At 35.5% G+C, this 13767-nt stretch overlaps 1 protein-coding gene across 1 annotated transcript in view; it reads left to right on the top strand.

The window, feature by feature from the left end:
• mspo (M-spondin) overlaps window positions 1–10457 on the top strand; it is a 52760-nt gene extending 42303 nt beyond the window's left edge. The window contains exons 6-8 of the mRNA XM_074098791.1: window positions 875–1095; window positions 1773–1957; window positions 5844–10457. Coding sequence (XP_073954892.1) covers window positions 875–1095; window positions 1773–1957; window positions 5844–6043 — 606 coding nt within the window. The 3' untranslated portion in view covers window positions 6044–10457. The remainder of the gene's footprint in view (window positions 1–874; window positions 1096–1772; window positions 1958–5843) is intronic.
• Window positions 10458–13767: the final 3310 nt, after the last annotated feature.

Below are 13767 nucleotides of genomic sequence, written 5' to 3'. Positions count from 1 at the left end.
AAGAAGGAGCTTTCATCTTTTTTGAAAATAAACCCCTGCTTACAAGTGGAACTTTGAATGAGACATTAAAACCGTTGAAGGTACAGAGATGGAACCTAGCCTTAACAGAAACTTGTATCCTTATTTTGTTGTGTTGTCTGTTTGTTCATCTATCAAATCCTTTTCACAAGAACGCGGAAAACCTATAGAGCATTTTCAGTTATCGGTAGCCCTTACAGCACAACCATTAAGAAAAATCTTATTTTTTTTCTGTCAATCTATGTCTATGTATTTCTCCTACAAGCAGAGGGTTCTGCTAACAGTGAATTTCATAGATGCGGCCCTATCCGCCGTTTCGTATTCTACGACATCATCATCATCATCGGAGTCCGACTCACACTTCGCTGATTTTTTCTAACCCCTGAAGGGATAAGGGATGAAATATAGGTGCAGTAGTTGAATAAATAAGAGCGTTATTTAAGAGCGTTTATACCTGCTGAGCTGGCAACGTTACATTTTTGTTAGATTTTCTCGATTATTCCATAAAAATTGAATGAAAATTAATAATGTTGTCTGATAGAACACTTCTTCATATATAAGTTAATGTGTCTACTCCAATAATTATTCGTTATAGGCTTTTATTTCTTTTAAAAAGCGGTCATAAACATTAATTATTTTTTAAGAAATATAAAAGTCTATCACGAATAATTATTGGAGTAGACACATTAACTTATATATTAAGAAGTGTTCTATCAGATTTTTTTTTTAATTTTCATTCAATTTTTATGGAATAATCGAGAAAAACTAACAAAAATGCAACGTTGCCAGCTCAGCAGGAATAAACGCTCTTAACTGTAACAGCGATTAAATTACTGTAACACTTATTCTCCCACAGTTACGCGAATACGAGCTATCCGAAGTGTTCCACCGCGACAGCGACGACAGACGATACGACGTCCTACAACTGGACAAGCTCAGCCACAACAGTATTGATGTCCTGGATGGCAACAGAGCTCTCTCCATCGCCGAGGAGGCGGAGAGGGCGGAACAAGCACCAAGAATCTACTCTGATGGGGCATTGACAACGCCCGATGCAGCTTACTCTTATTATTTTCTGTGAGTTGCCTTTCCTTCAAGTACTTTGCATGTGGTAGGTGAATAAATACCGGTACTTGTAACTTAACTCGGAGTGAGTCGGCTGAATGACCGCATACGGGGTACAATCAAGGCTTGAAAGCGGTACCAAAATGCCAGTATTAAAGCGCTACTTACCGGTTTTTTTTTCATTTTGTACCGTACCATAGTACCGAAGGTAGTAAACGATTCCTTAGAACAGAAATGGAAAATTTCAGGTTGTTTTTAATTCTACAGATTTGTATTACTGATTCTAAACTCATTTTACCTTAAAGAAGGTTTCCGTTAGGTTTGTTATTTTATGTAAGGAGAAGTGGTTAGGAAGAACTATGATCCTACCAGAACCAGTTTTCTTTTGTAAAATTAGGAATCTCTAAAATTAAAATTAAATCTGTTTGTCGAAATTAAAATTTGAAAACTTGGAACAACCCAAAATACGGATATTATACTGCTTTAGCACTGGTATTTTTGGAATAGATATGTATACTTCAAGTCCTGATAGAAGGATCTCTTGTCTGAATCGCTAATACTATCTTATTCGCAATTTCTACCATCATGCTCATGCAGCAGTGTCGCGTTGTTTAACTCGCGCGGAGCAACGAAATTTTTTTATAAGTATATCTTGCTTGCTCGTCATATAATCCATCTCCTTCTCTCAGGGTAAACAACTCAACGAGCACAACAGAAGAGCCGCGCTCAGCCAATGAGCTGCCGACATCAGGCCCGACAGCTAGTGAGAGATCAGCCCTTCGCAGTCTAGCGCGTCGGTATAGAGCGAGACGGCGGCGTAAGCTGCGGGCTGATAACGCCGACCCCGCTGAGCGGAGGAAGCGAAAAAGAGCTAGTAAGCTATTTAAGTTTCTTTCCAAGATTTAGATTTTGTTACAAGGTTTTCTTTAGCTTGCCCTGTTTATTTATTTATTTGTTTGGGTCTATTGTAAGCTGAATTTGATCCACTTTCAGTGGTCTAATTAACTTGAAATTTGACATACTTATGACAATACAAAAATCTGGTAGTGACATCTTGGTGGTCCTGCCAGGATCGTCTCCGCAGGAGAGAACTCCTCAATGTTTAAAAGTACCGACTTGAAATTTGGTACGGATATGCAGTTTAAATGACAATGAAAGTAGAGTCAGCAAAGAAGTTTGTATTAGAAATTAAATTTTTAACAGAAACTTATTATGAATAACGTTAGGTCTGTTGCATCACTACTAAATATGTATTATATCTTATACTACTTCTTAATTTCAAATTTACTCAAAAGGATGTAAAGGATGACAATGAGAAGTTAGCAAAACACCAGGGTTCGCTTCGACATAAAATTTTATATTTGTCAGCTTTGAAACCCTGGGTCTCACAGATTTGCAAATACACTTGGTTCACACAGCTGGAAACCAAAGGGCCGATAGCTATCTCTCTCACAGAATTAACATAAAGCTATTCAACAAGGAAACGCTGCCAGCCTTTTGAGCACAATACCACGGGGATTATTTCCAGATTTTATTTAGATTTATGCAACTTATATTTATTTTAGTTTCAATTTAATTATTTAATTTATTCTTTATTATTTCTTCAACATTATTTTTTTACAAGGAACAAACATGAAGTTCTGGGAAAGGAAAGATATTATGTAAAAAGTTTAATTTACAGAAACGTTACTAGGTATTTTTGATAAACAATGCGATAATAGAAACAACTGTAAGCGCCTCAAAAATAAAAGGAGTAAATTTTACATCATTTTTTATGAGAGCGGCTAATTTATTTCAAATTTCAAAGCCAAGTTGGGGCTATTTAAAATAAAACAAGTGCCTAACCATCCCTGGCAATTGGCGGGCAACCACTCTAACCGCAGCCCTCGACTCGGCTTTTCAATGTTAGCGGAAAAAAAAACAGATAAATTGATGCACCTCTTTTTTATGTTGTATTGAATTATGTAAGAATTTATCTGGCACGTTTTTTACAAGAAAGATTGATCTACCACACTACATTTGAAATTTACCACGAGCTTTACGGTGAAGGAAAACATCGTGAGGAAACCTGCACAACAAACCTGCGAAGCAATTCAACGGTGTGTGTGAAGTTCCCAATCCGCAGTGGGCCCGCGTGGGAACTACTGCCCAAGCCCTCTCATTCCGAAAGGAGGCCTGTGCCCAGCAGTGGGACGTATATAGGCTGGGATGATGATGATGAATAAGTGGAAATTGTATTGATTAAGGACGTGCTTTTATAAATCTCGATTTAAGGCTTAAACTGACAGTTTTTGTACGGATCTGACAGGACTTAAGACCACTTAAGCCTAGATTTAAAAGCCTGCAAGTGCCCCTAAAAGAAAATGTTTTTTAAAAGATTAGGTATATGCTTTTTTACTCTTCACTACCATTTCCGGGATGATTCAAAAAGTATTTAAGTATTTAAAACCCGGGTTAGGTAGTACAGTCAAAGGCAAAGATATCGACACGGCCAAAGTTACAAAAATATGTATATGTCGGCGGCCGATCGTAAAATCCGCCAGATCACGAAATTCCTAGGCATATCGTGAAACGCCGCCATTTCATGATATGCCTAAACGTTGGCCAGGAATATCACGATGTGCCTGAGAAATAATACGGCAGATCGATTAGAGCAACGCATTCGTCGATATTCCTAGCTCTATACCGGGCACATCGTAAAATAGTTTCTTATTTGGCCACTGGTGGCGCTGCGTATGCAATGGCGGCCGTGACCAGCTGACCGGCCGTGTTTGTTTAGCGCGTGAAAAATGTCGGCGTCGCAGCAAAATGATCTTTAAACCGAAAATAGTGATTGAATTCAAAATAGAAGTGCAATAGAAGCTTTTGAACATCAGCTCCGTTCTTTTTATGTGAATCAAACGGATTCTGTGCACAATGTGAAAAAACCATGGACGTCTGCCCGTATTTTAGAGGTTAGTATTTTGTTGGTAAATAAAGTATTCACTAGTTGTTATTTATTTATATAGAAAAATTTAGGTACGACGAGCGAAGCGAGGAGTGTTTAGTATTAATTGTGATCACGACGCACGAGCCGAGCGAGCGAAGCGAGCGTGCCGCGGCAGCGGCCGGCGAAGTGCCAGAACCGATATGGCGGCGTTTCATGATATGCCTAGGAATTTCATGATCTGCCTAAACTGGCCAAATCATGAAATGGCGGCGCTTCATGATATGCCTAGGAATTTCATGATCTGCCTAAACGTCACTAGGCAAATCGCTAAACGGTGAGTTATGAACGATATGGCGGATGTCCCTTAGCCAATTCATGAAATGGCGGCGTTTCACGATATGCCTAGGAATTTCGTGATCTGGCGGATTTTACGATCGGCCGCCGACATATACACGACTTTATGCACTTAACATTAAGGCCGTGTAAACATATTTTTGCAACTTTGGCCGTGTCGATATCTTTGCCCTTGACTGTACACAAATAATTTCAGCATACAAAAAGTTGATTCAGGTAATTGCCGATGTCGAGGAGCCAACAATACAATACAATACAATACAATACAAATATTCTTTATTGCACACCATAAATCAACCAACCTGCCTTGATGCTTGTAATTATTCCGTCACTCATATTTACGATGATATGAATAGTAGTTTTTTGCCTTTCTTCTCATTAATAGGGAATATTACTGCAATTTTATCCCGTCAAAGTGCAGCACTGGCACATACCATAATGGTTATGGTTAATTGTTTTTTGAGTATCTTAAATGTCCGTAGGATGCCGTAATATCATATTATTTCAATTATTTTTTTGGAAATATAGCTCAATATATCTCTATCACTACTATCGATGTACTTGTTGTTGTTTCTTTAAAACAATATGGCTCTGTCCATCGGAGGACTATTTTGCCAGTGTCTAGTAGTTTTTGCCGTTGTACGGTAAAAAAATTATAGAAAACGAAATATGAGAGGTAATGGTGGATGAACGATGACAGCGCGAATCCCATCGATGTACTTAAATATCATTTATTTTGTTACTCATAAATATGTCATGATTTCTATAGGTAGGTCAATACTCTTTGGTCATGATCTGTCATGGCGACAAAACATAAAGAGAACTGACGTTGTCATGGCGGCGGTTTCTTTACGGTCTGTGCTAGTGTCGCCCCCTGCGCAGAGCTTTGCCTAATATGCCCTATTGAAATTGAAACAACTTTTATGTAACTACCACCTTTGTAATGAGGGCTATCGCGAATGAGTTCGCCGCTAGAGGCGCTAGTGTAGCGTGAGGTCTCCGAAATGTCAAATCTCATAGTTTTTGGGTGAGCTACGCGGGTTTATTTAGAATTAGAATAATTTTGTGAATATTTTGCAATATCTGTAATTAATTATGGCAAATATGCGTTCCGGGGCAATGAATGTCTGTGTTTTGAGACAGTTTTGTCTGTCGGAAACCTTTGTCCTCCCTTTTTTTCGAACAAAACGGGGACTATGCAACACTGTGGCATGTTCGATATTTATATGGTACGGTTTTAAGGTGTATTAAATATGATTTTAATCTAAACTTTGTTTCCACGCCCGTAATAACAGACTTCAAAACCATACTTAAAAACCTCACGCAACAGTGCGCCATCTAGTGAGACAAAAAACGATAGCCCTCATTCAATCTACATTGGTTTTACAAATTTAAATGGGTAATTTTATAAAATCGAGTCAAGAATCGATTCAAGTCGAGTTGAGTCAAATTAAATTTTGTTCACCTCTTCTCCCAGAGCTCCTAGACTGCCGTGTGTCGGAGTGGGGTTCGTGGTCCCCGTGCCGCAGCGACGGCGGCTGCGTGGGCTCGGCGCTGCGCACGCGCCGCGTCCTCCGCCGCCCGCGCACCGGCGGCGCGCCCTGCCCCCCCACCGCCCAGTCTCGGTGGTGCGCTACCAACTGCACAGCTCCCGACTGGCGGAACAATCTTACGTAATTTTGGAAATTATTTTCTTACATACAAAAAGACCCGACACCAGAACTGAAATTAAAGGTTCAACCGCATTGCTGTTGAAAATTCGCTGACGCAATATGTAAACTCTGTAACGCGTCCCATGTGGCACATTTTTTTACGCGTATCTTCCATACCTATGCTCAAAAGACGCTGACTCACTGTAAATCAAACCATTTTTGTAGCATCAGGTAAACAGGTCTATACATATAGTCGATTTCTTTACGTAAGCATCCACTTTTCCATATTAGGGCGTTTTCAGAAAAAGTTATTGAAACGATTTTTTTTTAGATTTGGATGAAATTTCGTTTTCCTACTCAGAATCAGGAGCACTTTCGATTGTAATAGGAGAAAAAAAGTGTCCCAAGATTTTTATTCCATTGCGTTACCGTTTTCATACACGTTTCTGTGGCGGTAGTGTAATGGATAACACAAAATTATATTAAAAACCTGGGATACTATTTTTCTCCTATTACAATCGAAAGTGCTCCTGATTCTGAGTAGGAAAACGAAATTTCATCCAATACTAAAAAAAAAATCGTTTCAATAACAATAACTGAAAACGCCCAATTAGCGGCATACAAAAGTGTTTACTTAAATAAGGAAACCGATCTTACGAGTCAACAAAATGTATGCATGATGCAGGTGTCTGCTTTTAAGGTGCTTTACCGTTTTTTGTGCAACTGTGTGTACGGTACGTGTTATTAGTATCATGCGTCACGTTAGTAAACGCGTACGCGTACTCATGACACTACATACGATGCGTCGGCGTATTTTGAGCATCGGTGCCGTCGAACCTTTACGGAAGAAGAAGAGGATACTTTTCATCGGGATGCTTCATTTTGGCACCATAGAACTCGTAATAGGAGGAATAGAAGAGTCACGTCGACTAAAAGCTTGAAGCGCATACGTCGCAAAAAAATCTCAGCTCTGTAACGAAGTTTGCTCAAAAAATTACTTTTTGCAGAGATTGTGCTTTAAAAGGGATTATATCACATTTTGTCATTTTTCAGCTTATTCAATCATGCTGTATGGTTATAGTCAATGATTCACTTATTTCAATACTATCTTGGTATGACAAAGTGGAAGTATCGAGGGTGAGGATTCCAGCCTATTAAACCTAGTAGTCCCGATACACGAAATTCAAAAGAAGCATTGTAATGTAGACTTTATAATTTTACAACGAGAATCTTTAAAGTCTTAAAAAGGTTGATGAAGGGTTGCAAACCTTTTTGATTTTATCAAAGCGTTTGTTCAAAGTTTACATTTCAGTGTTTTCTTGAAGCGAGGCGGCGTTTAGGCGCCTTGGCATATCATTAAATCATTTTTCAACTGCCAGTTAATTATCATTAGCCGTCGGCCAAACTTCGAAGTATAATGTGACGAATATTTTGTGTGAATACGTCAGTAAAAACAATGAAAATAAAAATCTTAAAAATAGTAGTAGTTCACTGTATTTATTTTTCAAAAACTTCGCCAACTACTACCTAGTGAGATTTACGAGGATATAAACGTGGCGTGATCCAGACTCTACCGTTTGCTCTGAGTGTTTTCGGGGTCTAAAAATCCCTATCTTACGCCGCAGTATCTCAAAAAGAGCAACCTTTTTGAGAAACTGTAGCGTCATATGTATTAATTCTTATAAGGATTAAAGTGCTCGGAAAAATTTATCATTAGTCGTCAAAGCAGTGTGAATGATAATTGCTCTTGCCGGCAAAACTAAATGGTTATCGGGACTTTCTGAAATTACCTTGGACTGATGATATTAAATGGTTGACTCAGTAATTTAACTGACTCCTAATGAAATTTTACTCGAGCTGATATGATCCTCCATACATCTTACTATGTGCCATATTTTAATTTACTCATATTTTTAAATTAAATCTATATCTTTGTCTGTCCGTCCAAAGCTTACTTGGTTTGATTCAGTTTCGATTCCAATGTCTTTATTCGTTTTAGTTTCTGTGTAAATTCGTGATGTATAAAAATTATAAAAATAAAAATGATGTATAATATTATAAATTAATTTAGTAAGAGACTGTCGATGTTTGGAAATTAGATAGAGTTCCATTGTTTTTGCTGTACCTACGTAAGCTTGTTGCGATTCATTTTCATTTGTTTGTCAATTATTGTTAGGATAAGTGAGGTTAAGGCAAGTAAAGTTAAAATTTATATCTTACTTTACGTTTTCAAATCTTATAAAACTAAATAATTATATTATTCATTAACTTAATATTGATTTGTAATAATTTCTGTACTTTGTCAGCGAGTATATTTTATTCCGAAATATATTTACGTACCTATATTGTCAGGTCTAGTACAAAATAATATCGTGTCTTATGCTAAAATAGAAATTAAAACTAAACACAGTTTAACATTTCTTTTGTATTAACAGTATAATTTCAAATATTGACGTTTTCTGACAATATGCAGTGGGTGGGGGGTTAAATAATAAAAAAACATATCGTTTACTTAAGTGTTTCACTTGTGACAGTAACTCAATAAATAGTAGTGTCTACTAATTCTAGTGGTTTGAGAAAAATCCAAAGATACAGCTTTTATTTTTCATACCAATAAATGTAAAAAGTTAACGTATCTTGCATGGACACTAAATGAGTAAATAAACTGGTTCACTTTTTAACAATTAAAACTGGGCGAAAATGTAAAGATCTAGCATTTAAAGAAAATACCAGATATTAGAGTTCGTGCAAGCAACTGTTAACAATAGTTAAGTCTGTATTTAGATTAATATATTTATAGATCAGCATTGCCTTCTGCATGATTCTATATTTTGGTATTTTAAAAGTATCTGTATTTCATTTGTTGCACCTTTTGCAATGCGTGCTTTTATTAAAGATTTTTGTAAAGGAATCAGTTAATTTTAGTCTTAGAATAAACCTAAAAGTTATCTGTCAAACAATTGGAGCCAGAGTAGTCGCTTAAGCGTATGCCAAAGAAAAAATATAGGCTTAATTTCGAACAAAATCTCTGTTCCAGTCAACTCACATGTTCGCGCATTATTCCTTTTGTTTTATTCTTACGTACGTATGTATCCAATGTTTCAAAGAAACTTCTGGGAAAGTTTTACACGGAAATCTAATCTGACTCGACCATGAATGATAAATACGTCTTGTTTGTTCGAACATCCTCGTAAGTAATAGCTGTCTGGCGTATATCCTTCGTGAGTGAAATACAAAATACAAAAATATGTTAGACTTATTCACAAAAGAAGGAGTGTGTTTAAAAGCTTGGTGAACATCGTCGAAAGTTCTGACAAGAAATAATGGGATTAGAACTAGCTTTCTACGTTACCGCCCAACGCTTACATATTTTATGTGTACAGATAAAGTATAATGTATTTCCATCGTAAAGGTAAGATCTTAGTCAGAACACGAATGCAGCCGAAGTGTCAATCAATTTATTGTATGTAATGAGTAACATTTTCACAACCCATTTTCATAACCAACCAGAAGCTTGAGGTCCCGGGTTCGATTCCCGTGTCGGGGCAGATATTTATATTAAAAATACGAATGTTTGTTCTCGTGTCTTGGGTGTTTAATAGGTATGTATTTAAGTATGCATCTTATATAATTATATTTATCGGTTGCTTAGTACCCGTAACACAACCTTTGCTAAGCTTACTTTGGGACTAGATCAATTGGTGTGAATTGTCCCGTGATATTTATTTATTATTTATTTATTTATTAATAAAGAACTTTATTATTAAGTGTCCAATGTTAAAAGGACTGTAAGATGGGTTTTGAAGCTAATAGACAGAGAGCGAAAATACTAACTTTTTCGATAAAATACAATGGATAAAAATGGCATAATGATGCATTACATGTGTACATTGTCTTACACTGTCACAAAAAAAACACGTTCGAGTATACATGTCATAGATAGATTGATCCGTGATATCTTTCATATATTTCGCACCTTTAAAATTAAACTGAAATAATTCGAATTTTTCTCATTTTAAAATTCAACCATATTTTGTTTCATTTCAAGTTTATTTTGGAAATGTGAATATTTCGAACTGTTTCATTTTAATTTAAAAGGAGCGATTTTAAAAGAATTTTGCATTGGAAATAAAACATAACGTTGCATTTACAGAAAAGTATTGCCATTTTAACTAAAAAAAAAAAAAAAAAATTATTTTGTATCTATGCATTGAACATGTGAGTTGACTCAAGAATCTTTTGCTAGTTTAGAGGTTCCAAAAATATCTAATTACGTGAAAGATTTATAGAGTTACAAAGGGACTTAAGCTATAGAAGATTGTAAAATAGAGCCAAAAATTAAAGCTAAAATGTTAACCTTAGTGTAATAACTATTGGAGTCTGTGTATTTTTTACAATGTAAATTATTCTCATTTCAATAATAAAATCTTAAATAACAATTGAGTTTCATTTCGGTAATAGAATTACTGTCGATTTTATTTTATCATTCTTCTCTACCCACTGAGCAAGGTAACATTGCCTAAATGTTAACGAACGTTGCATTTGGAAGCTTGCAAGTTACATTTGCAAGGTTGTAACATTGTTGCAATGTTGTAGAAATTTTGTTGCAACCTTGAAAGTACCCACTTTCTAAGGTATTTTTGAAACGTTTCATTTGCAAGTTGCAGTAACATTCAAAGATAACGTAAAAGTAAGTTTCGAATTAAAGTTCCTAGAACTTCTAGCGAGAAGTTATAGTAACTTTCAAATGAACGATTATTGTAACTTCATGAAAGTACCTTGCAGAAAGATATATGGAGAACGTTGAAGTAAGTTTCACTTTCAACCTTCAGGCAACGTTGTAGAAACGTTGTTGCAAGCTTGAAAGTACCCACTTTCTAAGGTATTTTTGAAACGTTTCATTTGCAAGTTGCAATAACATTCAAAGATAACGTAAAAGTAAGTTTCGAATTAAAGTTTCCTAGAACTTCTAGCGAGAAGTTATAGTAACTTTCAAATGAACGATTATTGTAACTTCATGAAAGTACCTTGCAGAAAGATATATGGAGAAAGTTGAAGTAAGTTTCACTTTCAACCTTCAGGCAACGTTGTAGAAACGTTGTTGCAAGCTTGAAAGTACCCACTTTCTAAGGTATTTTTGAAACGTTTCATTTGCAAGTTGCAATAACATTCAAAGATAACGTAAAAGTAAGTTTCGAATTAAAGTTTCCTAGAACTTCTAGCGAGAAGTTATAGTAACTTTCAATGAACGATTATTGTAACTTCATGAAAGTACCTTGCAGAAAGATATATGGAGAAAGTTGAAGTAAGTTTCACTTTCAACCTTCAGGCAACGTTGTAGAAACGTTGTTGCAAGCTTGAAAGTACCCACTTTCTAAGGTATTTTTGAAACATTTCTTTGGGAAGTTTCAATATCCATAACAGGTATCATAAAGTAAGTTTCAAATTGAAGGTTCTTGAATTTTCCATAAGAATGTTACAGTAACTTTTATCTGAACGATTATTGCAACTCTACAAAACAACCTTGCAGGAAGATCTCTGGAGAAAGTTACAATAAGTTTCACTTTCAACTTTTTCTCAATGTTGCAGAAACGTTGTAGAAAGCTTGAAAGTACCCACTTTGTAAGCCTTTTTCGCAACATTGCTTATATAAGTTTCAGTAAGGAGTAATTAGAACTTAAGTAAAGTTGTGTGGCAAACTTTCTGCAACTTTTAAACGAAAGTTACTTTGTTAAGCTGCAAGTATGGTTGTAATGAAAGGTTTCTGCAACGTTAAAATGAACATTTCTTTAACTTGTGTAGCGACGTTGCTGGTAAGTTTTGGTTTTAAGGTACTTGATGAAGTTGCAGTAACATTATTTTGAAACATCCTTAAATCTTGCAGTTCCATATTATTTGTAATATTCAAATGAATGTTACAAAACGTTGCTAAAGGATTTTACAGAAAGTTACTTTGGTATTATTATTGTAAGTTTCAGGTACGTACTGCCAGTAACATTATTTTGAAACATCCTTAAACGTTCCAGTTCTATGTTATTTGTAAGACTCAAATAAATGTTACTTAACGTTACTAAAGGATCCTACAGAAAGTTAGTTTGGTATTATTGTTGTAAGTTTCAGGTAAGTATTGCAGAACGTTGCACGTGAAAGTTACTGCAAGCTTCAGATGTTCAGTGCAGAAAGGTTGCAAATGTACAATTACTGTAAGTTTGAGATGATTAGTGCACTAGGTTGCACGTGTACAATTACTGTAATTTTCGTATAAAATGTCAATGAAACTTGACGTTGAAACGTTAACTGCTGCTAAAAGTTATTAGCTGAATCATTTTGCAATGTCCTGACATATACAAAGTGCCAACCAATTTAAGAATCGCTTGACTTGCGATTCTAAAATTGGTAGGTAATTGTATAGGTCTGCACATTACAAAATTATTCAACTATTAAATTTAAACAACAGTTAACATTTCAACCATTTTACATGATTTTACATGAAATTCAATCATTTTACATGAAAGTTACAGTAATTTTACACGTGCACTAATCATCTCAAACTTAACAGTAATTGTACACGTGCAACTTTCTGCACTGGACATAACATCTGAAATTACAAACTATCAGCAGCAACATTTTAAACTAGTTTCGACATAGCTACAAAAGTAACAATAATTAAAAATAGTTATTAAGAATTAATAACAAACAACAATAATTACCAAATAACATTCAATTTCTTTATAAATAAAAACAAAAGATAGATTAGATACTTATTTTTATTTCAAAATTTATGATTTACTATTAACAATTAAGCAAACATATCCCGATATGGTTGTGGGCTTTACTGTCACTAAAGTAAGTATATTCTTAAGTTTAACAGCTTAATTGAGTACACAGGGTACAGGGGTAATTTTATACAAAATATAGTTATTCCTTGGCAAAAGAATTATGAGTTGAGCAAAGACGAGGGCTGATTAATATTCTTATAGCACAATGCAAAAACAAAATCAAGCAAGCAAATTATTATTATGTCAATATAATAATATATTCGAAAATATAACGTCGGCAGGCAACCACTTCGTTAACGTGCATGTTTATTTAACACTTCAAAACCCACAACACAATAATTAAATTACATATAAACAACCAAAGGCCAAGCAGGCTTGTGAGCTGCAACAGGTATGTATAAGGGATTTGTGATACTAAATGCACACTGCGATTCAGATAGCCCAGCATGTTGTGCGAACGTCTCATTTGCATTTTCTATATATTATCTCTTAAAACAGTACCATGACTGAGGGACTGACTGCTCAAACATGTCCATAAGTATCATACAATACAATACAAAGACTTTATTGTACACCAGAAATAGTAAGCGTTACAGAAAACACATACACAGAGAGAAAATTACAAGGTATGCAATAGAAATTATGACTATGACTAGAGACTACCACTAAAACTTCAATGAATTAACTTCACTGCCACCTGACTTGACTTGACTGACCACAGGTGCCACCGACGCACATGTGCGTTCAAAATGTAGGAATAATTTTGACAGCGCACTGGGGGGAAGTTCCAAAAACGCATATATGCGTCGGTGGCAGTGAATGAGTTATACAATATGAAACAGCCCAATTACTTAATTGCTCTGACAAAATTGTTTATCAACTTGAGTTAATTGTGAAGATATGAACACATAACATGGTCTATAGTATAGACCAGTAGACTATACAGATGATCAATCCAAATGGGTCAGTT

Source organism: Choristoneura fumiferana, chromosome 16 (genome assembly GCF_025370935.1).
Source record: "Choristoneura fumiferana chromosome 16, NRCan_CFum_1, whole genome shotgun sequence".
Classification (NCBI taxonomy): domain Eukaryota; kingdom Metazoa; phylum Arthropoda; class Insecta; order Lepidoptera; family Tortricidae; genus Choristoneura; species Choristoneura fumiferana.
Note: the sequence above shows the minus strand (reverse complement) of the source record. Positions and strands in the feature narration are given on the sequence as shown.